At 48.0% G+C, this 23,723-nt stretch overlaps 2 protein-coding genes across 2 annotated transcripts; one reads left to right on the top strand and one right to left on the bottom strand.

The window, feature by feature from the left end:
* Positions 1-887: 887 nt before the first annotated feature.
* Positions 888-7,384, bottom strand: LOC142880049 (NLR family CARD domain-containing protein 3-like). The gene is made up of 7 exons (XM_076013673.1): positions 7,151-7,384; positions 6,327-6,695; positions 5,925-6,224; positions 5,698-5,763; positions 2,579-4,370; positions 2,039-2,209; positions 888-1,438 (listed from the first exon to the last, which is right to left on the bottom strand). Exons 1-7 carry the CDS (start codon positions 7,203-7,205, stop codon positions 1,021-1,023), a joined length of 3,171 nt encoding a protein of 1,056 aa, XP_075869788.1. The 5' UTR covers positions 7,206-7,384; the 3' UTR covers positions 888-1,020.
* Positions 7,385-15,196: 7,812 nt separating this feature from the next.
* emx3 (empty spiracles homeobox 3) lies at positions 15,197-21,388 on the top strand. The gene is made up of 3 exons (XM_076013646.1): positions 15,197-16,038; positions 19,363-19,547; positions 20,887-21,388. The coding sequence occupies exons 1-3, from the start codon at positions 15,630-15,632 to the stop codon at positions 21,058-21,060; spliced, it is 768 nt and encodes a 255-aa protein (XP_075869761.1). The 5' UTR covers positions 15,197-15,629; the 3' UTR covers positions 21,061-21,388.
* The last annotated feature ends 2,335 nt before the right edge of the window (positions 21,389-23,723 follow it).

Raw genomic sequence — 23,723 nt, 5'->3', positions numbered from 1 at the left:
ACCACTGTGTGTTGACTGGAGGTGAAACATGGCTGACTGCTGTCCTCCTCCCTGGACAATGCAATCTCACTTTCAATCTCACAGCCACTAAAAGACCTGATTGTGATTGAGAGGTCCTCAGCAGCCAATCACTGTTGGGAGTCCAGCCTTCAAACACTCCTCCTGAATCCACAGTCACATCTGTGAGCATCTGGAACTTTGGCCCTGAGCCTCCACACCACACAACTTGGGATGACGGCGCCACCTACCTGTATCCTTTCAGCAGCCAGTCCATGTTCTGACCCGTTTCCACTGTGGCCTGTTGGCTCATCTGGACCAAAGTCTGGATCATCAGTGTCCAGGTTCATGGAATGTGTCAGTGTGCCGCCGTCCTGTGATGTCATGATAGAGAATCACTCTGTTTATACCGATGTGCAGAACCACTGGAGTGTGGAAGCAGACAGTCACCATAATCCCAATGAAAGAGCAACAGCAGAAATGCTTTTTCATTTTAAGAACGTGGCTGCATTACTTGACTCATGAATAAAATCATCAATAAGTCCATTATGGTCCGAGTATGTTTTGGTCTTTGGATTTTTTGTTCAGAAGCGAGTATTGAAAAACCAAAAACGGACGCTAATTGGTTTTTCGTTTTACAATGAAAAAAACAAATATGAAATATGAGACGTTTCTCCTTTTAACTCTTGATATTAAGTACAAGAACATTTGAAAATGGCTTGATTCTATTTTTATAGTTTGAAGAACAAAAAATAAAATCACTAAAACACAAAGACAGAGTTGTTTAGCTTGCTGTTTAGCTCCACTGGTTGTAGTTCTGACAGCCACCACTAGATGGAGCTCTGCTCTTCACTCTCCTCCTCCTCCTCCTCCTCCTCCCACCTGCAGAAAGAAGAAGAGACAGCAGCAGTCAGGACTCAGGGTCCTTGAAGGCATCATCACAGAGACGTTGACTGTTGATGGAGACGATGGAGTGACTGGTGAGAAGAAGCAGACTCTCAGTCACATGTCAAGTGTGGAACATCAGAAGGTCATGTGACCATGGAGTGTTGGACTGATACTGAGGCCTGATGAAGATGAACTGATCAATAATTGAGTGGTGAACTGAGAGAAGAAGCAGTTTGGCAGCAGATGTTGGATGAATGAGGAGCAGCTGGACGTCACCATCCTCCTCTCACACTGTGACTGGGAACACTGGACCTCTGCTGTGGGATCAACTGGCTTTGGTGCTGGAACCATCATCCACTGCTTCCAAACCAGTACTGACCATAGAGTCTCCAGTTGATAGTCTCTGCTGTGGACAAGATCCATCAGTGGCTTCACTGATGAAGCCTTCAGCTGGTTCCCTCTCAGGTCCAGGAGTCTGAGGTGGGAGGGGTTGGACTTCAGAGCTGAGAGCAGCCAATCCCAGCTGAGCTGTGACAAACTGCAGCCCCCCAACCTGAATAGAGAATGAATCTTTGATTTCTTCCATGGTGTAAATGTCATATTCAGAGTCATTTCTCCCTGTTGATGATCCAGATGTGCAGCTGTTGGGATCACTGAGTCATTCCCTCAAAGGAGTCATTGTGCCAGTGTGTTGTCAACACAATAACAAGAGCAGTGTGTCAGTCAGTGTGCAGCCAATCAGCAGTGAAGATGGAAAATAATCAGTGAGTCCTTTGTGTGCTTGTGGCTGTTTTCAGTCATCAGAGTCTCGTTACAAGTCAAACACATTCAAAGGACAAGATGAAGAAATCCTGCTGCACTATTAATCTGCCTCTAATATTTCTTCACAGGATCTTCTGCTCAGTCATGTGACCTTCATCACCAATCAACAACTTCCATTGAGCTCCAAAGTGACTGGAGACATTTTCCACACTTTCTTCCACCATCCAAAGTCTTTTCTGGCTGCAGATTGTTGACATGAAAATATCAACAACATCCACTTTGTCTCGATGAGTCTTTAATATCTGCTTCAAAGTCTTCACACTGAGCAGCGTTACACACCAGTTGTCATCTGCTGACACACACTGTCCACCAGTAGAAAGCAGGAACTGACCTGAGAACTTCCAGTCTGCAGTTTGGACTCTGCAGTCCAGCACAGAGCAGCTTCACTCCAGGATCCCTCAGGGTGGTGCCAGTGAGGTCCAACTCTCTGAGGTGGGAGGGGCTGGACTGCAGAGCTGAAGACACCACTGCACACTGAGGCTCTGAGAGTACAGTGGGATATCTGCAAGGAAGAGAGCAGAGTGAGAAGTTGCTGCTTCCATCATCATCATCACCACCACCACCACCATCATCTCCATCAGCAGGTCCTCAGTGTCTCCACTGCAGTCTCCTCAAGCAGGGAACTCAGTGCAGCTTCACACTGCAGTGTGTTCCAGCCACTGAGTGTCAACACGTCCTGTTGTGACTGACAGTGTTGCTCTGTTCTGCTGCTTCAACTCAACATGATGCTCAGTTGTGTTTAATGTTGATCCACCCTGTGACTGGAGGAGCTGCTGATGTAGCAGGGTGGCTAACACCAAGAGCACACACACACACACACACACACACACACACACACACACACACACACACACACACAGTGTTTACTTACCCTAACCATATCACAGCCTTCCTGCAGTTCCTCACAGCTGGAATCAGTCTCAATCTTCCCTCCCAGGTTGTCTTGTACTTCCTGAGGTCCAACTCCTCCAGAACCTCCTCTGACATCTGCAGCATGTAGGCCAGAGCTGAACACTGGATGGCTGAGAGTTGCTTCTCTGATCTGTTCTCTGACTGCAGGAACTCTTGGACCTCCTGATGCACTGACTGATCCTTCACCTCCAGCAGACAGTGGAAGATGTTGATGCTTCTGTCAGGAGAAACACCACCAGTCTTCATCTCCTTCAGGTTGTTGATGACCTTCTCTAAGGTTCCTGGATGGTTGTCAGTGAGAACCAGCAGGCCTCCTAAGAGTCTCTGGTTGGATTCCAGACTGAGTCCATGGAGAAAGCGAACAAACAAGTCCAGGTGACCGTTTGGACTCTGCAGGGAGTCCTCCATCCTCCTCTTCAGGAACTGATCCAGGGATTCTCCAGAGTGACCATCTTCTTTCCTCTTCCTCTTGGTGTGACAGTGGAAGCAGTAGACTGCAGCCAGAAACTCCTGGACGCTCAGATGAATGAAGCAGTAGATGGTTTTGTGGAAGATCACACTCTCTCTTCTGAAGATCTCTGTACAAACTCCTGAGTACACAGAGGCGTCAGTCACACTGAGACCACACTTCTCCAGGTCTTCACTGTAGAACATGATGTTTCCACTCTCCAGATGTTCAAATGCCAGCTGGCCCAGCTTCAGAAGAAGCTCCCTGTCAGCCTCCGTCAGCTCCTGTGGACCTGTGGTCTGATGCTCTCCTCCATACTTGTGCTGCTTCCTCTTGGTCTGGACCAGCAGGAAGTGTGAGTACATGTCAGTCAGGGTCTTGGGCAGCTCTCCTCTCTGCTCTGAGCTCAACATGCTCTCCAGAACTGTGGCAGTGATCCAGCAGAAGACCGGGATCTGACACATGATGTGGAGGCTCCTGGAGGCCTTGATGTGGGAGATGATCCTGCTGGACACATCTCCTCTATCTCTGAACCTCCTCCTGAAATACTCCTCCTTCTGGTCATCGGTGAAGCCTCGTACTTCTGTCAGCCTGTCCACACATGACGGAGGGATGTGATTGGCTGCTGCAGGTCTGGAAGTGATCCACAGCAGAGCCGAGGGAAGCAGATCTCCTCTGATCAGGTTTGTCAGCAGGACTCTGACTGACTTCTTCTGAGTGACGTCAGTCACCACCTGCTTCTTCTTAAAGTCCAGAGCCAGTCTGCTTTCATCCAGGCCGTCCAAGATGAAGAGAAGTTTGCCGACATGCAGCTGCTCTGCTGTGAGCTTCTCTAACGTTGGATGGAAAACATGGAGCAGCTCCAGAAGACTGTAGTGCTGCTCTTTGACCAAGTTGAGCTCCCTGAATGAGAGAGGAAGCACCAGATGAAGGTCCTGGTTCTCCAGGCCCTGGGCCCAGTCCAGAGTGAACTTCTGCACTGAGAAGGTTTTTCCAACCCCAGCGACGCCGTTGGTCAGCACCACTCTGAGTCTGAGTCCCTGCTGCTCAGGTGAGGCTTCAAAGATCTGGCTGCACCTGATTGGACGGTCCTGGAGGTTCTTCTTGGTCTCCAGCTGCCAGACCTCATGCTCTCTGTTGACCTCCTCACTCAGTCCCTCAGTGATGTAGACCTCAGTGTAGATGCTGTTGAGGAGGGTTTGACTTCCTGCTTCTTCACCTTCAGTCACACGTTCACATCTCCTCTCCAGACTGATCTTCTGCTGCTGGAGAAGCTCCTGCAGACCATCATCAAACTCTGGAGCTGAGAGAAGGTTGGAGAAGAAAACATCAGTGTGACAGTGTGAGCATCATTTCCTGTCCACGACTTGAAGCTGATGTGGTGAAGCTGTTGTGTGATTGTCTGACTGTTTGCTCTCAATGTCCTCCAGTGGATCTTCTCACTGGAGGTCCTCACCAGGTTTATAATAGTTAACGAAAACAAACGAAATAACGAAAACTAAAATTGAAAAAAACTGTTTAGTTAACTGAAATAGATGAAAACTAAAATTACGGGACACAAATGATAACTAACTTAAACTGTTTTGTGTTTAGAAAACAAACTAAAACGAACTTAAATTGAAGTCATATTTTCCTTTGTTTTCGTCTTTGTCAAATGAAAATTTGAGTTTTAGTTTTACGCAGCAGCACCTAAATGCACCTCGCGTTCTGTGGCGTCACCCCTCTTTCACAGCAGTAGGTTAATGAACGACTCACATAGCGGTACTTTTTGGAATATGACGAGGAGAGTGATCAAAGCAAATGTCTTGTTGTGGAAAAAGACAAAATATGTGTCTCGCTTCTCAAGGGGAAAAACCTGACAAACCTCCATTTAAGAAGCTCGCACTAAGCGGCTAATGTTGAGTACCTTGCTAGCCTCTGTCGGTCCCCTCCCCTGCCGCCGCCCGAAGGCGTTTTTCCTTCGGCTCTCGAGGTAACATGTCGGTACGGTACGGGTCGGTACTCAGGCATTTCCACGAGCCCCAGCACGGTCCCAGGGGTTAGGACTTGGTACCTGCCTCCTTGGGGTTCCAAGCGAGCAGAGCTGAGACCATAAGGGTGACGTAGAAACGTGCAGGGCACTGATTGGCCAAAGGCAGTCTTTCACGAAAGGCCAAAACCACCATTTTTAAATGTCCCACGTGTGGATTTTTACATTAAGACGTATTAAAAACTGAAAAGATTATGAAACTGTACCATGGGTGAACGAAGAACTACAGACGTTTCTGTTCTCTGTGGCCGAAGAAAAAGCTCAAGGAGAGCTGGACGGACGGAGCGACACGCAATGAAAAGACTTCCTGCTTTCACAGCCGGTGGCCGTCGCTGTACAGTGAAACAGTGTCCGCAGAAATAAAAACAATGCAGAGCGACTACCGAAGCACCAAGACTCCAACGGTCGGAGTGGAACGAAGAGAGAAAATGTTGGAGGTTTGTTCAGCCTGCTTTTCTTTCAATATCTGTGCTTTTTGAATGTTGCTTTAGCTCTAGACAGAAAGAAGGTGGAGGCAAAGATGCTGACCAGACTCATTATCTCCAGAGTGGGGCACTTTGTATTTATAACAAGAGAAATATGATGTCCAATCAGGGTTTACCTCTCATCTTGAACCACAACAGGCCAACTGCAACCAGGATGGCGATGAGCAGCACAGCCCCTGCAGCTGGATGGAAGTCAACAGTGTTTATTCAACAGATATATCACAACTGTTTTCACATGTGACTATGTTGTGAAAATGTTTCCACATGAAATCATGACATCAGCTGCCACATGTACAAGCAACAGGATGCAGTTAGCTCCTAACCAGGAGAAGGACATTCAGACCTGACCACAGGTTACTGGGTTGGGGTGATTGGTCCAGGTACACACTGGCCTCCTTGGCCTCTTCACCATCCACACCCACTGAGCAGGAGATCTTTGAGTAGCTGGAGACCAGAAGCCAGCTGTGGACTGACACCAGACCTGAGGAGTCTCTGCTGTGTTTCAGACTCCTTGCCGTCAGAACCCCTGTAGAGCTGCTCCACTGCAGCCTGGGTTCTGGATACCAGCCTCCAGACTCACAGCTGACATTCGCTGTGTTGCCATCGCTCCACACCGTTGACAGAAGCACAGGACCTCCAGTTTCTGAGGAGCAGGGTGGAGAAAGAGGAAGGTCAGAAGATGTTTGGCTTCAAGGCAGCAGGATTCTTGTGTTTGGTTTGCTTTAGTTTCCCTCACAGTACCTACTGGAGACAGCCAGGGTGATCACTGCAATGTCAAAGTCCTGATCACCTCTCACAAAACATCTGTAGTCTGCTGCGTCCTCCACAGTGACGTTCACCAGTTGGAGGCTCACGTCTCCTGATGCCAGCCCACCTGACGCTGCGTCCTTGGTGCCAAATGAAACCCGGCCCTCATACGGTGTGTTCTGGCCTGCATACACTATTATCCTCTCCATGTACACCATGATGTGGGAATTATCTTGATCACTGCGGTACCACTGGACCTCAAGGGCCTCAGCACTTTGTGGTGGGTGGAGCCAGCAGGGTAGCGTGGTGGATTGTCCAGTCCGCACTGGGACCAAGGACGAGACTGAAAGCTTGATTTCAGCTCCAGCTGTGGAAAGGATGTGGTCAGTTCTGTGCATGGTCAGAGTCTCACTTCCCTGAATCTTCTTCAATAGAAAAGAAGATGTCATCTATTTATGCCCCAGACTGCAGTTTATCAATAGGGGGCGCTAACAGAGGACGAGGCCACAGGAAAACCTTTGACTAAATCTGCTGCAATTGATGCTGATCATGTGATCAATGTACACTGTCACTTTAAAATAAAGAAAAGACTTGGATGAAGTTGAATCAGGGTTGTTGCCAAATATGAATCCACACAGAGAATTCATTCAATGACTCGTTCAGTCTCACAGTGGAGATTCATCTATTGGTTGGACACAGCAGTAGGTTGTTGATTGTCATAGAAGAGCCTTCAAACATAATCAGTGGGTGAATGTGATAAGTGGCAGATTGTAGCAAACGGCAGGAATATTGGACAGCATTGTGAAGGCATTAGAAACTTACTTGGTGCTGAGCTGCACAACCAGGGAAGAAGCACCACAAAGCAGGTGACAATCATTGTTGGAGGAACATCACTGTGGAGGTGACCAAGAACATCCCAGGCAGGTGATGTCTGCGTTCCGTCTGCGTTCCGTCTGCGTTCCGTCTACGTTCCGTCTGTCCTGAGACACACAGAGGGAATTCTCTCCAGGTCTGTGTGTCCACTGGTGGTGGCTGGACTTTCACTTTCACTTTCACCTCCTCTTCACCTTCCTCTCATGTTCGGGTCAAATCTGATTGATTTACAAGTTAAAACACTCATAAATATTGTGTTTTACATCTGATTGCCTCAAGGCCTTATGATATCTCCACACTATGCACCTGAACATATAAAATTAATTTTGACCTCTTTCATTGAATTTTGAGTGTTTTAACGAACTTGGTCACACCTGTGGTGTTCCCGGTCAAAAGTGACCGCCATAGGAAATGAATGGGTATCCAGACTCTGTTCATCCATCAGACAGAAAACATCCCCATACACACCACCCCAACTCCTTCACTCACCAATTCACTCCCTCAGACTGTGTTTCAGACTGAACAAAGTCTTTTGCAGGTCAAAATCTCTTTCCCGCGCTTGCGTGCCGATCCTCCCACGTGAACTAACCTCCTGATGAAACAATGAATCATTTCTGATCGTTCATTCATCATCCATACCCGCTTGGTCATGGTCTCCACAGCACATCTCATGTGCCCCCCCTCCAACCTTCCAGTATATGGATTGTTGGTTGTGGTCTACCAACACTCCGAGCCTATGATCTGCGACTGTGGCACTACCTTTAAAAACTGGTCTCCCCTGTCCCCTCGTTGCCAGATTATACGTTTTGCTGTGTGCCAGTAATCCAGCGTCTATCTCCTTGTTGTTCTGCTCCTTGGTTCTCCCGTTGACAACGGACCGTCTTCGACCCTGCCTTCGCCACCGTTTGCACCGGCTCTCCACCTTGGACTATCCGACTTCCCTGCCTTAATAAACACCTAAAAGTGCATCAGTGTTTGTCGTGCATTTGAGTCCACCAACACCTGACATGCTTCTTCCCAAGTTTAGGGTCACACACACACACACACACACACACACACACACACACTTTATGGTCTTTGGTTTTCCATTCAAGTTACATTACATGTTCTTTTTTGTAATACATTTTCAGTGCCTGTTTGTATTTTGACTGCATTTATTTTATGTCTACTTCTACAAATTCATGTTAAACACTACTTTGAGACTTTGTTAACAGCTAAAGAATGTTGGATAAAAATTTGGTGGTGAAAAATGTTTTTTGTGATAATTTAAGAGCAGTTAAAACCGACCGGTCAATTTTGACCGGGAACACCAAAGTGAAGGGCGGGGATGAACACGACCGCAGAGTTAATTTGGGCGTGTTGGACTTTGAGCTACTGTTTTATGATTTCAGGTTCTCTGATAGTGTTTCCACAGGAAGTGTTGCCTGAAATGACAGCACACTCTGGAAAAAGGTTTAAAAACAGTCAGTCATCATGTGTAACCAATACGCAGCTGGTAAAATCAGAGGAGAAGTTTGTCTCGAGGAGGTGATGGTACACACACACAATATTTCCTTTGCGGCTGACACCACATATTAATGGAATATATTGTGCAATATATATACAGTGAAATAAACAGAACAGAATCCAAAAAACAAGAATAACAATATTCACAACCAAGATTAGTTATGCGCCGCATGTCATAGTTCGCATACATTAACAGTTAATTCCTCAGCCATGCTATGGAAATCCAACTCGAATGCAAAGCTGCTGCTACCAATGGCTGAGGGTGTGTCTATGTATGGGTGTATTTGTGTGTGTAAAAAAAAAAAAGAAGAGAGAAAAGAGAAAATCTGGAAAAGACACAGAAGGTGAGAACATGGCTGCCAGAACCTCCTACCAGAACAGAAGAGGATTCTGGCCCGTTGTTTGGCTTGCACTAGCCGTCAGTCGGGGCCGACTTTCGACCGGAACCCTGGCCTGTATAAACAGAACCTCCTCAATACAATTGCAAGCATTGCATGAGCAATATGTTCATATATTCAGTGTAGACACTATTTTAGTGGGGAAATAACAATTCAAGACTGAATAAGAAAAGAAAACAACAAAAACATTTCTCTAAATGCATTTACATCAACACACGCACAATGACAGTTATAAGTCTTCCCCCCCCACTCATTACATGCATCAAACAACATTCACTACAATAACCAAAAAATAAACAAGTCTCACCAATTCCACCAATCCCGGGAGATATATCTATATATCTATATCTATCTATATAGATAGATATAGATATATTGTGACAACCCCAAGTGGGTGGGGTTGTTGTTCGTGTGTGCACAAAGTCTTTCTCTCTCTCTCTCTCTCTCTCTCTCTCTCTCTCTCTCTCTCTCTCTCGTTTGCAGCCTGATTGTTCATGCGCTCCTGGTGTGCGTACTTCCGAGAGGGCGGGGCCATGTGAAAGCAAATACCTCCAGAGCTCACCTGTTTTCTCTCGACCTCTGCACCTCACTACTCTTTTAAAATAAATATTCGTTCTTAGCTGCATTCCCTCGTTGCTTTTTGGTTGTCAGAGAGTTGAGCCAGCTCTGACAATATATATACATATATATAAATATATATATATATATACTCAGTGGCTCAAGGATTGGCCAGTTCCACATCCCAGCTGAGCAGAGCCACCCACAGGAGGACGATCACACTCGCAACACAGTCACTGAGTCTCCAGTGGAGTGAAGCAGACTCTGGTCCACCTCTCACCGACCCTGTTGACTGGCATCACATTTAATGTGGAGCATTGAGTCAGTGAGGACTCACCCTGCTGCTGCTGCTGCTGCTGCTGCTGCTGCTGCTGGCGCTCCTGCTGCTGCTGCTCCTGCTGCTCCTGCTGCTCCTGCTGCTGCTGCTGCTGCTGCTCCTGCTGCTGCTGCTGCTGCTGCTGCTACTGCTGCTGCTGCTGCTGCTGCTGCTGCTGCTGCTGCTGCTGCTGCTGCTGGCGCTCCTGCTGCTGCTGCTCCTGCTGCTCCTGCTGCTGCTCCTGCTGCTCCTGCTGCTGCTGCTGCTGCTGCTGCTGGCGCTCCTGCTGCTGCTGCTGCTGCTGCTGCTGCTGCTGCTGCTGCTGCTGGCGCTCCTGCTGCTGCTGCTCCTGCTGCTCCTGCTGCTCCTGCTGCTGCTGCTCCTGCTGCTCCTGCTGCTGCTGCTGCTGCTGCTGCTGCTGCTGCTGCTGCTGCTGCCTCCTCTCAACAGGGAGCCTGACGGAGAACAACGTGGACTTTGAGCCGCTCTCTGGATATTATATGATACTTAGGTTCTCTGATAAGTGATTCTCCTCCCAGTGACCTCACATCACAGGACACTGTGAATGATTGATTGATTGATTGATTGATTGATTGATTGATTGAGTGAGTGAGTGAGGGAATGAGTGATTGAGGATTTTTCTGTGTTCTTTTGTCAGCGGGCAGCTCAGTGGGCAGCTCAGGGGTCCTCAACCACCTGCTGTGCTACCTGATGTCTGCATGGAGGACTTGTGCTGCTTCAGTCGAGATCTTCAAGCTGTTCAAATCGTGTCCAGACTCGCTCTCTAACTTTTCTAACTTTGCACTCTTTAGTCTGACGTCAGTCACCGTCACAGTCATGATGTCACTGATGAGTTTGTTCAAAAAAATAAATAAATAAATAAATAAATAAAAACAAAACAGGCTTTGGTTGAGAACTGAAGCCAGGACCTCCTGCACCACAGTCAGGCTGGGCTTCCTGCAGCCTGAGCTCTCTGTGCTGAGGAGATGATGCTTCATCTTCTGGCCCTTCTCTCTCACAAGTGCAACACAACAAGTGGAGCTGAAGCCTTTTACATCCCATAATGACTGAAAGAACTCTCCTCACTCTTTTAAATTGAATTCAAACAGAGTTTGAAAAGAAGGAAGGGGGAGCTAGCTCGCCAGCTAGCTCCACTCACCTGCTTGCTGCTTCCTGTTGATCTCACTTGAAGGAAATTCCAAATGCTGGGAGGTTGAAATGCTCGCAAATTCCACGACGCAACGCAACGCAACGCAACGCAAGTTTTGGTTCTTTTGTTGGTTTTAGGTTTGGTTTTGATTTTTGTTGGTTTAGTTTTGACACACCCACACACACACACACACAGACACACACTCCAGTGTTGTACCTCTGGTCCACGCTGGATTCGATCCTGTGACCTCAGAGTTGGGAGTCAGCGGTGCTCCCCACAAGACCGTCTTCAGCGCTGAGGAGCAGAGAACCAGAAAGACCTCAGAGCTTCACCTGACACACACTGAGAGCAGCTACACACACACACACATAAAAAATCAAATGAAACAAAGGACAATCAGTCACCAAAATAAAATATCTTCAACTCATTTCCTCCAAAGTTATGACTCCACCAGTAGTTATCATCATAGATCACCATCAAATCAAGAAGATGTAATTATAGAGGTACATTAGAGACAGGTCACTGTATGCTGTGATGAAATCAGTGTGTTTGTCATAACCAGAGAGGCCTGAGGAAACTACTGAAAACAATTCATTCATTCATCTTCCAAACCCGCTTCCTCCTGAGTTGGAAATAAAAAAACCCTCAACATACATGTTGTTTATTTATGGTTTTCAGACATGTGGAAACTTTGTGTTGTATCGCTGCGTCTCCAGCTAAACTCTGATAGGACGGTGGTTCTGGTGAGTTTGGGCAGAGGAAGCCCGTCAGTCAGCAAACGGCTCAGTCACTAAAAGGACTGACTCTGAATCCCAAGGTTGGTGGTTCAAGTCCCACCATGGACAGAGATCCATTTTGACACAAAAATGAGAGATCGTTGTGCCAGTGGATGAACTTGACTGTGGTTGGAGGTTCCGGTCCAACAACAGCCGGAGTTGCATCTTAAAGTCCAAAGTGAGCCACAATTTTGAAATCATTTGAATCAACTCTGTCTTCACTGATCAGAAGGTTTTTGCAGCTTTGGAATCAAAATGTTTTAACTGCAGGAATCATAAAATCGTCTCATCAGTGACGTCAGAGATTTAAATATGTGCTGAACAGACGAACGGAGGAGGTGTAAGAGGCCTGTGTGGCCAGCAGGGGGCAGCAGAGGAGCGACGGCCGCAGGTTCCTCCTCAGAGAGGCCTGAGAAGGTTCTGCACCTTCAGCTCTTCACTCACAGTATGAAGCTTGCAGCCAGGGGGCGCTGCAGCTCACTCAACACCTACAAGCTTTGAAAAGGAAAGTGAGCGGAATTCATCTGGAATGAAGAGAAAAGCACAACTACGGCAGAAGAAGTGAACACAAAGACGCACAAAGTTTGAACTACACACTGATTTTCTTTTTCGTCTGTCGATTCAAATGAATTTGACGGAAATGATGTCTGAAAAAATAGAAACCAAATGTTAAATTTCTATATTTAAAAAAAAAAAGCACAGATTCATTTCCACCCAGGAAGATAAGAAGATATTTAGCTCTCAGCCAATTAGAGCTGCTGCTGCTGTGTGTGTGTGTGTGTGTGTGTGTGTGACACCTCTGACCTGTACTTTAAGAGGTGCTACTCTCAGTGTGTGTGTGTGTGTGTGTGTGTGTGTGTGTGTGTGTGTGTGTGTGTGTGTTGGAAGCACTGAGCGGATGTAAAGGGATCACTATTTCAGTCGATGTTTGACAAGCTGAGACAATACCTGAGACCCTCCTGTGTGTGTGTGTGTGTGTGTGTGCGTGTGCGCGCGCGCGTGTGTGTGTGTGTTAGCCACGGGTCACAGCCTCGGCCGTCATGTCACGCCGTTCCCATGGCACTTCACAGCCACCTGGAAACACCTGAAGCCTGCAGCGCTCAGCGTGTGAGCCAATGGCGAGCCGTCGAGCGGCGGCGGGAAGAAAAACAACAACAACACAACTGTGACGGTGACGGTGACAGCTGGATAAACAACAAGCCACTGTTGCAACAGTCACTCAGCCAGCGAGCTAATCGCTGCTACCGCTAACTACCGTAGCAAAGCTTTGTTTGTGTTTCTTTCTTTTCAACCTTCCAACCGCCAGCTGCTAATGTAGCTAGCTGCTAGTGTAGCCAGCTGCTAATGTAGCTAGCTGCTGCTAATGTAGCCAGCTGCTAAAGTAGCTAGCTGCTAAAGTAGCTAGCTGCTGCTAATGTTTGCGCTGCGTTCGCTGCAGTCAGTTCAGTGCTAAGGCCCTGGAGCCTCTAACCCAGGCATGGGCAAACTACGGCTCGGGGGCCATATGTGGCCCGTTGAAGCTTTTCAATCCGGCCGTTCAGATGAAGAAATAATAATAAATAAACAGTGAGTCATCAAACTGCTGCATCTCCTCCAGGTGTGCAGTGTTTCCACAGGCATTTCAATAAAGAGCTCAACACCCTGCTGGTTCTGGGTGGCTCTGGATGGTTCTGGGTGGTTCTAGGTGGTTCTGGGTGGTTCTAAGAGCTCAACACCCTGGAGGTTCTGGGTGGTTCTGGGTGGTTCTGGGTGGTTCTAAGAGCTCAACCCCCTGGTGGGGCTTCTCAGACTCTGACTTGGTTGCAACTTTGCTTCATGTTCCAGTGACTCTCCAGCACCATGTTTCCTCCATGATGTCCCAGCATGCATTGCTTCCACTGCATCATCTGCTGCTGCTCCGCTACCCCCCTCTGGCACTGTAGACCCCAGTGTGGCCCAGCAGTCAGCCAGTCAGACATAGTCAATGCTCGCTGTTCCTCAGCCTTCTTCCACCCAATCAGACGTTCGCAGCTGATGACTCAAAGAGTGCAGTGAGCCACCAACAGGAAGTGTTCTGCGCTGCCGCTAGCCCAGCGCTAGCCCAGCGCTAGCCCAGCGCTAGCCCAGCGCTAGCGGCGGCCCTCTTGAGGAAGGGCAGTGTTTGGCCGCTTCACTTTCCTCCCACTGATGTCAAGTGGCCTCTTCACCCGCGGCAGGATTAGCAGGAGAAATGCACTCATTTCCTGTTAATACGCCGCCGCCGCCACCGGGGGGCTAATGAGCGCTGAGCCCCCCCCCCCACCTCCCCCCCTGCAGGCTGCAACACAATCATCAGTGAGCTGGGGCCTCGCACCCCAGCAGGACAATGACTCACACTGCTTAATCCACCCCCCCACCCCCCCGTCCCCCAACTACCCCCCCATACACACACACACACACACACACACACAATTCAGTACTACAAAAAAAAAAAAACCCGCCTCAGGCACAATTAATGGATGCTAATGGGCTCGTCCAATCAAAGCTGAGCACCATCCAACACTGCTGCTGCCGCTGCTGCGGAGGGGGCGGAGCCGCAGGAGAAAGAGCCTGGCTGGTTCACACGGGCCTCGGCAGGGCCGCCATTCGGGGGGGGCCGCGGGGGGGCTTTGTGGGGCCTGGCGGGCCGTAATTAGCGGCCAATGAATGGCTGCCGTTTGTCCCCCGAAGTCCAAAAGCTGCCGAGGGACGGACGGACGGACGGACGGACGGATTCACGCCCACTTCGGCGTCCGGCCGTGTGTGAAAACTGAGAAATGTACACACATGCATACTTATGTATGTGTATACATACATAAATATGTGTGTGTGTGTGTGTGTGTGTGAATAAAACAGTTGTGTTTGTGCTGCGGGGCTCCGCCTCCACAGGAAGTGGGCGTGTCCAGACGGCAGACACGTTGCTGATCACATGCATTGAACCTGTTAAGAACACAAACAGGCTTAGCGCCGCTTCCTGTGACCTTTGACCCCCCGGGGGGCAGCAGTCTCTCCCTCTCTCTCTCACACACACACACACACACACACACACCACAGTGGACTGAAGTGAATTCTGTTCTTTCTGTAATGGGTGAATGTGATTGGTCGGTTTCTTCTCCAGCTTGTGATCCTCCATCAGTTCAAACACCTGCCGTCATTCCTCCTCCTCCTCCTCCTCCTCCTCCTCCTCCTTTCAGCGAGTGTGAAAGGGCCCCTTTGCGCATGCGCGGCGCACCTCAGCCGGGCGGGGCGGGGCGGGGCGGGGCGGGGAGGGCAGGTAGAGGCGGTGCGGTGCGGTGCGGTGCGGGACTTCAGTCCGGACTGAGGGCGCGATGCGGCGGCAGGAGGCGCCCAGAGGAGCCCGTCAGCAGTGAGCCGAACCCGGCCAGGCACGCAGCGGACCGGAACCTCCGCACTTTTTTACCCCGAGCTTCTCCTCTCTTCAAAACTGTTTGTTTGTTTTGTTTTTCCTTCTTCTTCGTTTCTTCTTCTTTTTTTTCTTCTTCTTCTTCTTCTTCTTCTTCGGGAGCGAGACGCGTGCACGGCGAGCCCTGTGGAGCGCGCTCAGGTGAACGCGGCGGCCAGGTGACCCGAGGACCGGACCGGACTGGGTGATGTCGATTCGGACGGCCTGAGCCGCTGCGGCTGTGACCCGCTTCAACACGTTCTGCACGGTGCACGTCCGACCCGAACCGAACCGAGCCGAGCCGAGCCGAGCCGCCGCGTGACGATGTTCCAGCAGCACGGCGGCTCCAAGAAGATCTTCACCATCGAGTCCCTGGTGGGGAAAGAGGCGGGCGGCGGCTCCTCAGGGGACGAGCCCATCCGGCCCACGGCGCTCCGCTTCCCGGACTCCCTGCACCCCGCAGCGGCGGCGGCCGCTGCTGCCGCCGCCGCTGCGGGCGTCTTCGGCTCCCGCTTCCCGCCCGGACCGGAACACCACCTGCTGCTGCAGCAGCTCCAGGAGGCGCCCGGTGCCGGCGGGCTGCACCCGCTGCACCCGCTGCACCTCGGCGGCCCGCACAGCATGTTCGGGCCGCAGCAGCAGCAGCAGCAGCAGCAGCAGCAGCACCGGGACCCGCTGGGCTTCTACCCGGGCTGGCTGCTGCGGGGCCGCTACCTGGGACACCGGTACCAAGGTGAGCCCGCGGACCGCCGGTAGCTGCTCACACACCCGGTGGAATAATAACAATAATAATAATAATAATAATAATAATAATAATAATAATAATAATAATAATCTGGGTAAAATGTATTTTTCCTCCAGTATTTGGTGAAAGCAAGTTGTTATTTTCCTTCAATATTATTATAATATACAACATATAATACCATGTATTTTGTTCATCATTGTTTCCTTATTATTATATCATTATAGATTATTAAAACGTAAATACATTAATTATTTTGTTTGCTTTTTTAAATACAAATTTTATACAAATAATTTCATCGTTTTAAAATTGTTTTGGAGATGAAAATGATTTTTATTTTTTCTGCCTGTTTAAATTGCTTGAGTGACGCCGCAGAAATGACAACAATTCAAAAGCATTCAAACAAAAACAAATAAATGTGTTTTCTCCATCCGGCCTTTGATTTTCACTCGCTAAAGAAAATGAGAAAAAATATTAAATTTGAGTAATTTATTTCAAATGTTTTTTATTTTTAACGCTTTCCCTTTTTAAACATTTGATTTATTTTGTTTAAATGCAAAGATTGAAAAAAAAAAAAAAAAAAAAAAGCAGGACAGAAAACAAATTGTGAGGCGCAGATCAGAAAGAAAACGGAGAAATTCAACAAAATGACGTCAGAGGGAGAAAAACAACAACAATAGTAACAATAAAAATAATGCTGTTCAGATTTTATTGAATAAATGAAAATTACTCCTGTTTAATAATTTCTCTCTATTATGTTATTACTTAATATTGAGAAATTATTTTTAAAATGGCACAAAGCAAAAAAAAAATGTATTAAAGCAAAATAGAAAAATGCAAAAAAGAAAAATGAAATTCATCTCATGGGGACAATTTATAAAATAAATGTGATATATAATGGACTTATATTTGGTTAAAAACTGTGATGGTTATAATCTTTATGTTGCTGTTTTTGGAAAAAAACAAAACACGCATTTTTTTCAGCTCTGAACTGAAAACAGAATCAAACAATTAAAAATGTTTACGTTAAATTAAGAAAAAAGATTTGAAGGTTTGTTTGTTTTTTTTAAAATCCCCGCAGCAAAAAGAGAAAAGAGTTTTCACACGAGGGACGGAGGTCCATCAGCTGACCAGCAGCCAGCACACACACACACACACACACACACACACACACACACACACACACACACACACACACACACACACACACAAACACCTGAACTTCTACACTCAGAAAGTAGGTTTCTTTTTTAATAAATTTTTCACTTTTATTCTGAAAATCAAAGGTGGATTTTTATTTTTTTTTTAACTCTGCGAGGAGTTCTTTTTTGATAGAAAGGAAAATACCTGGTGGCAAATCCGTGAGCTGTGATTGGCTGCCGTTCTTCTGACTCTTCCTGTCAGCTGGAGATGAACTGATTTACGACTCATGATTGATGACTGGTGATTGATGACTGGTGATTGACAGGTCAGAGGTGATGAAACTCTTAATATGAAAGTCTTGCAGGAAGTGTCAATGCTGGCCGAGGTAAAAACAGAGGAGAACCTGGAAACTCACCTGTGCGCATCATTAACACACACACACACACACACACACACACACACGCTCGGGCAGGTCTGGACCTGCTGAAGGTTCCAGGGGAACACCATGTTCCACCTGCTGCTCCTGACAGGAAGCCTCCGTCAACAACTTCCTGTTTCTTCTTCGGTGGTGGCTGACAGGAAGTTTTTGCTGAGTGTCTTTTTTCGCATCAAGGACTTTAGTGTTGTTGTTGTTGTTGTTGTTGTTGTTGTTTTAGTGAGTTGTGTTTCCTGCTGGCGTGGAGATGCGTAGACAAACTAGTCCCTCCACCTGCTGTGGACAGCCAGGTGTGATGCTGCTCCACCTGCTCCATCACACACACACACCCACACACACACACACACCCACACACACACACACACACACACACACAGTAACGGTCTCCATTTCATTTGTTTCATTTGTCTGAGAGCATCGCCGACCTTTGACCCCACCCTCCCTGCGTGCCTCGCCACATTAAAGTCGCAAATTTGCAAAATGATTTGCGCCTCGTCTTTCAAACAAAAACTAAAAGTCCCACAATCCTCCAGGAGTCACGGTCGCTCCGATTGGCCGCTTTGCATGTGAATGTCGCCGTTTAGCCGCTAACGCTCGATAAAAAGCGAGGCGGCTCGCACGCCATCATTGTCCCGCTCGCCGCCGCCGACCAACCGACCCCTTTGCGTGCGGCATGTCGGCGGGCGGCAGCTTTTCAGCGGCGGCCGTTGACAAAAAGTCAGGCGCAAAAAAATTTGCTTCTATGTAAAACGGGAAAAATCTCGGTGCAATTTTCATAAACGGTCGGAAAAAAGAAAAGAAACAAAGCGCAAAGAGAAACTTTTTCCCACCGCCGCAGAGGCCCCGCCCCCACACGGCGGCTAAACAAATGAGCTGCTGCTGCTGCTGCTGCTGCTGCGGTCTGACTGGACAGACGTGGTCACATGACGGCGAGAGGGAAAGTTTTGCAACCAGGTTTGAAAAACTGAAACTGAAGATTTTAAATTTTTTTTAGCTGAAGCGACTTTAAATGAGAAAGAAAGTCTCTTCACGTCAAAGCTGTGTCAGTTCCAGAGGCGACCACAAGGGAGGCGGTGTTCCCATTAGGCACTGGGCTGTCTGTCTGTCTGTCTGTCTGTCTGGTTGCAGCTCCGTGTTGGCCGATGTGCCAATGTGATGATAAGGAGAGTTTTTCTCTCTTTTTTTTTCACAATTGTTGAATGTTAGCGCTAGCGGGGCGGCTGGCGGGGCGTCGACGACAGGTCACGTGGGTGGTTTGACAAAAAACAGGAAGCTAAAGTCAGTCCTGCTGCCACTGCATTAGCCTCCAGCTAACATTAGCCACTCACGTCAGAATTTAGAAAAAAGCTTTTATTTTGAAAAATTGAAAGCAGGGTGTTGTCGTGTGACGGAGTCCAGTGATGAATAAACACACACACACACACACACACACACACTTTGGAAGCCGCGTCCTCACTTTGCAGGTTGAAAATGTAGCATTGTCCTCTAAAGGCGGATATACAAGAACACTCAACCCACACACGCCAACATTGTCCTCATAATTAAAAATGTCCTCATGGTACAAGTATGCGCGCACACACACACACACACACACACACACACACACACACATTGTGCAACAGTATGTGAGTCACTTCCTGTCAACGACAAACTATCTGCTTTATTTTGTAAAAAAAAATAAAAACCCCTAAATGAAGTGACTGACCTGTGTGTGTCTCCCTCCCCCTGCTGGCCAGGTGAGGACGGCGGTCCGGAGAGCCTGCTGCTCCACGCTCCCTTCTCCAGGAAGCCCAAACGGATCCGCACTGCCTTCTCTCCCTCGCAGCTGCTGCGGCTGGAGCGGGCCTTCGAGAAGAACCACTACGTGGTCGGTGCCGAGAGGAAGCAGCTGGCCAGCGGCCTGTGCCTGACCGAGACCCAGGTGGGCGGGGCCAGAGGGTCTGGAGGGGGGGTCGTGGGAGGGCGTGACATTGAGAGTCAGGGAAAGGAAAAGAAATGACTGAGACTGAAATGATCCAGAGTAAAAATGAAAAAAATAATAAATAATAATGCTAAAGCTGAGCTAGGCTAGGCTAAGCTAAGCTAACCGCGCCCTCTCTCTCTATTTTTCATTGACAAACACAGAATGAACATAAACAGAAAACAGAAAAGCACCTCCACAAAACAAACAATAAAATCACAGCAACTGAACTGGGAGTCAGTGTTCCTACCAGTGGTTCCAGTGGTTCCAGTGTTGGACCAGTTCACTGGGACCAACATTAAGGCTTTCAAACAGCAGCGTGTTGCTGCAGCTCCACAACAAAGAGATCCGGGTTTTGCCAGATTTCTTCCTGTGTTTGTGAAATTCTGCCACAGCATCAGAACCAAAACAACAAACATCAACATCAAGTTTCCTACAAAATAAATGCATGAAAATATGCTTTTTCTAGTGAAATAATTCCTGATGCAACACATGGATAAAACAGCTGATGAATTGTTTTCCCTCATGGGTCACACCAGATCAATAATAATAATATTGGATCTATTCCACTGGTTCCGCTGGTTCCGCTGGTTCTGCTGGTCGCAGTCTCAGGACCAGGAGCACTTCCTGTCACGTCTCCATAAAATAGAGATGATCAATTATTAAATATAAATGATTGAAATGATTGAATTGGATTGTGAGTCCTGCAAAATAAAAGACAAACATTTCCTTTCTAAATAAATATTGATATTTTATTTTTTATTTTTTTAAAAAAGAAAAGAAAAAGGGCAAACTGCCCAGGCAGCGACCCAATCAAAGAATCTCCGCAATCCACTTTTGGGTCCGCGAGCCACCAGTTGAGAAACACAATGGCTTTCTTACCTCAGGCTTCCTGTCACTTCCTGTCGGCTTCCTCCCGCTACTTCCGTTTAGTGACTTCCTGGCAGTGACCTCACTTCCTGTCAGTGACTTCCTGGCAGTGACCTCACTTCCTGTTGGTGACTTCCTGGCAGTGACCTCACTTCCTGTCAGTGACTTCCTGGCAGTGACCTCACTTCCTGTTGGTGACTTCCTGGCAGTGACCTCACTTCCTGTCAGTGACTTCCTGGCAGTGACCTCACTTCCTGGCAGTGACTTCCTGGCAGTGACCTCACTTCCTGGCAGTGACCTCACTTCCTGTCGGCGTCTTTTGTGAAAGAAAATACACATTCGCTCCCGCCACTTCCTGCCAGTGAATTCCCGTCGACCTTACCTCAGGGTATCAACTTCCTGTCAGTGAGCTCCCACTTCCTGTCTGCAGGTGAAGGTGTGGTTCCAGAACCGGCGCACCAAGCACAAGCGGCAGAAGCTGGAGGAGGAGTCGCCAGAGTCGGGACAGAAGAGGAAGAACAGCAGCCAGCACGTCAGCCGCTGGAGGGCGGCCACCCTGCAGCCAGCAGGGGGCGACGAGGTGGACGTCATCAGCGACGACTAGCGGCGCCCGCAGCACACACACACACACACACACACACACACACACACGCTGGGGGTGTCGCTGTCACTCACAAACAAACATGTAACAGGAAGAAAACCTGAGTCAAGAGCCAATCAGCTGAGGGGGCGGAGCTTAGGACGTCACTTCCTGTTGGACGACTGAAGGAAAAGTCGAGCGACTTTGCAGGATTTTATTTTTTTGTTGTTGTGGTTGTGCCAAACTGGACAGGAAATGAGGCGATTTGAAGCAGGAAGTCAATGGGACTGACACTTCCTGTTGGGACGCAGCGGACAGGAAGTTACGTTTTTGTTTTTGTTTTCTCCTTCAGGAAAAAAACTTTGAGTCCGACTTCCTTTCGAAGGAGCATCGTTTGTTTGTTTGTTTGTTCTGGGGGCCAAATTTAGTGTGTGTGTGTGTGTGTGTGTGTGTGTGTGTGTGTGTGTGTGTGTGTGTGTGTTGTTGTTTTGTTTGTTTTTCCTGCAGTTTGTGTGTTACAATATTTTATTGTTTGTTTGTGTGAATAATCTTCGACCAACAGGAAACTGTAGAATCAGTGTTTTTGTTCACTGACGTTCCAGCGCAGCCGCCAGGGATTTTCAAAGTAAGAGTCAAGTCGGCCGAAGCCCTTTTCTGCCAGAAAAAAAACACAAAATAAAAGTCAAATATTTGTTATCCCTCCCCCCCCGGAAGAAAGCAGTTTAAAGTAAACGTCAAATTAAAATCCCACAAATTCAGGTGAAATGTTGAAGATCATAAACATCCTGTCAGAAAATGACTCAGCTTATGATTGGCTGCTGTCTGGGTTTGGGCTTCCTGCTGTCGGGCCGCGTCCCATTCAGCCGGAGCTTTTCTATGCACCTGCTGTCAACGATCAGGGCCGAGACTTTAACCAATAGGGACGAAGCTGCTGCTGCTGCTGCTGCTGCTGCTGCTGCTGCTGCCGTCACAGTTACCTCACTTCCTGGATGTAGCACTTCTCCTCCTCGCTTCCCCCATCATTCTCCTCCTCTTCTCCTCCTCTCCCAGCTCCTCCTTCTCTTCTGCTTCTTTCCTCCTCCTCCCCCTCCTTCTCCTTCCTCCTCCAGTCAGATCTATTTTTTCATGCTTTTAGGATCGATGCACTAACTGTAAAATGAATGAAATGATTAATGAGAAGATTTGTACTTCCTGTGTTCAGGTTTGTAAAATGAATAAATGAGAATAAAGAAGAAGGTTTGTGTTAAATATTCGTCTCATCCTTTCAAAATAAGAAATCATCATCCTCATCGAAACACTTTCATTTCTGTTCCAGAGGGAATCGAGCCGCTTCGCTTTACAGAAGAATAAAAGATCAAAAAGCAGGAAAATGATTTCAGTTTACAGCTTCAAGTTTTCTCTTGAAAATCTGATTTACTCCAAAAGAAGTGAAGAAGAAGTGTTGCTTCATCCCTTCATTTTATTCATAATAATAATAATAATAATAATAATAATAATAATAATAATAATAATAATCGTCATATTTTTCTTTTTTATTATTATTATTATTATTATTTTGAAAGGATGTCGGCTGGTGACTGAAGAATTTTACATTTTACACGTGGGGCCACAGCTTCAGGAGCAGCGGACAGGAAGTGAGCTCACCCTTAGCCTAGCCACCCACCCACCCCGTGCCGAGCTAGCACGCCGTGGCTAGCGCGCTAGCGACTCGCTCCTCCGCCTCCTGCCGCTGAACTTTATTGACTGAGTCACTGCCACAGCATTCAGCTCGCAAACACGTCGTCGCTCCACTCAGGCCGAGTCGGAAGTATTTACTGAAGTATTCACTGAAGTACTTATTGAAGTATTTATTGAAGTATTTATTGAAGTATTTATCTGCGTGCTGAGTGACCAGGGCGCTTTGATTGACAGCTCTGCAGTGGAAGCAGTGCAGGGTTTGGAGTGTGTTTTGAAGCCAGGCCTCAGCTCCTTCAATCAGTAGCGTGCTGCTGTTAGCAACAACCCTGCATTAGCTCGGCAGGCGGCCAATCAGCACGGCCGCTCGGACCCACCGAGCCGCAATTAGCGTATTTACGCCGAGGACGCGAGTCGAGAGCGGCGCAGCGGCCAAACCTGCAATCAGCCACGTAGACATCGTTAGCATGCAGCGCCGCCTGGCTAACCACGCTAACAGCGCTAATGGCGTGGCGCTGGAGGCGGTCACGTGACCACAACACGTTTTGTCTTGACAGCAGAGCCCAAGTTTGAAACACCGGCCTGGTTCACACACACACGTGTGTGTGTGTGTGTGTGTGTGTGTGGTGGCACAGATGGCGTCAGGGTTTGACGGAGGGGATTTCCATCTTTCACCCCCGTTCAGCCATTCACTTTTTTTTAACACACACACATTAGCATTAAAATACCTTGCTGGCTTTTTATGGCTGAAGCTCGGTTCCAGTTTAGCAGGTGTGAACGTCTGCTGCAGGTGATGACTGACAAGCCCCGCCCACCACATTAGCTCCACTAATGGCGGCGCAGTAACGCGGCTGATTGATAGTCTGTCAGCCGTCAGTTAGCCGTCTGCGGCTAACCCCTCAGTTAGCTGTCAGGCGCTCAGTCCTCAGCTCTCTGCTGTCAATCTTCAGTTAGCCGCCGGATGCTAAGCCCTCAGTTAGCTTTCTGCAGCTAGCCTCAGGGCTGTGACTGGG

The sequence above is a fragment of the Nelusetta ayraudi genome, unplaced genomic scaffold (genome assembly GCF_046127955.1).
Source record: "Nelusetta ayraudi isolate G7.1 ecotype Tasmania unplaced genomic scaffold, CSIRO-AGI_Nayr_v1 ptg000153l, whole genome shotgun sequence".
Lineage (NCBI taxonomy): Eukaryota > Metazoa > Chordata > Actinopteri > Tetraodontiformes > Monacanthidae > Nelusetta > Nelusetta ayraudi.
Note: the sequence above shows the minus strand (reverse complement) of the source record. Positions and strands in the feature narration are given on the sequence as shown.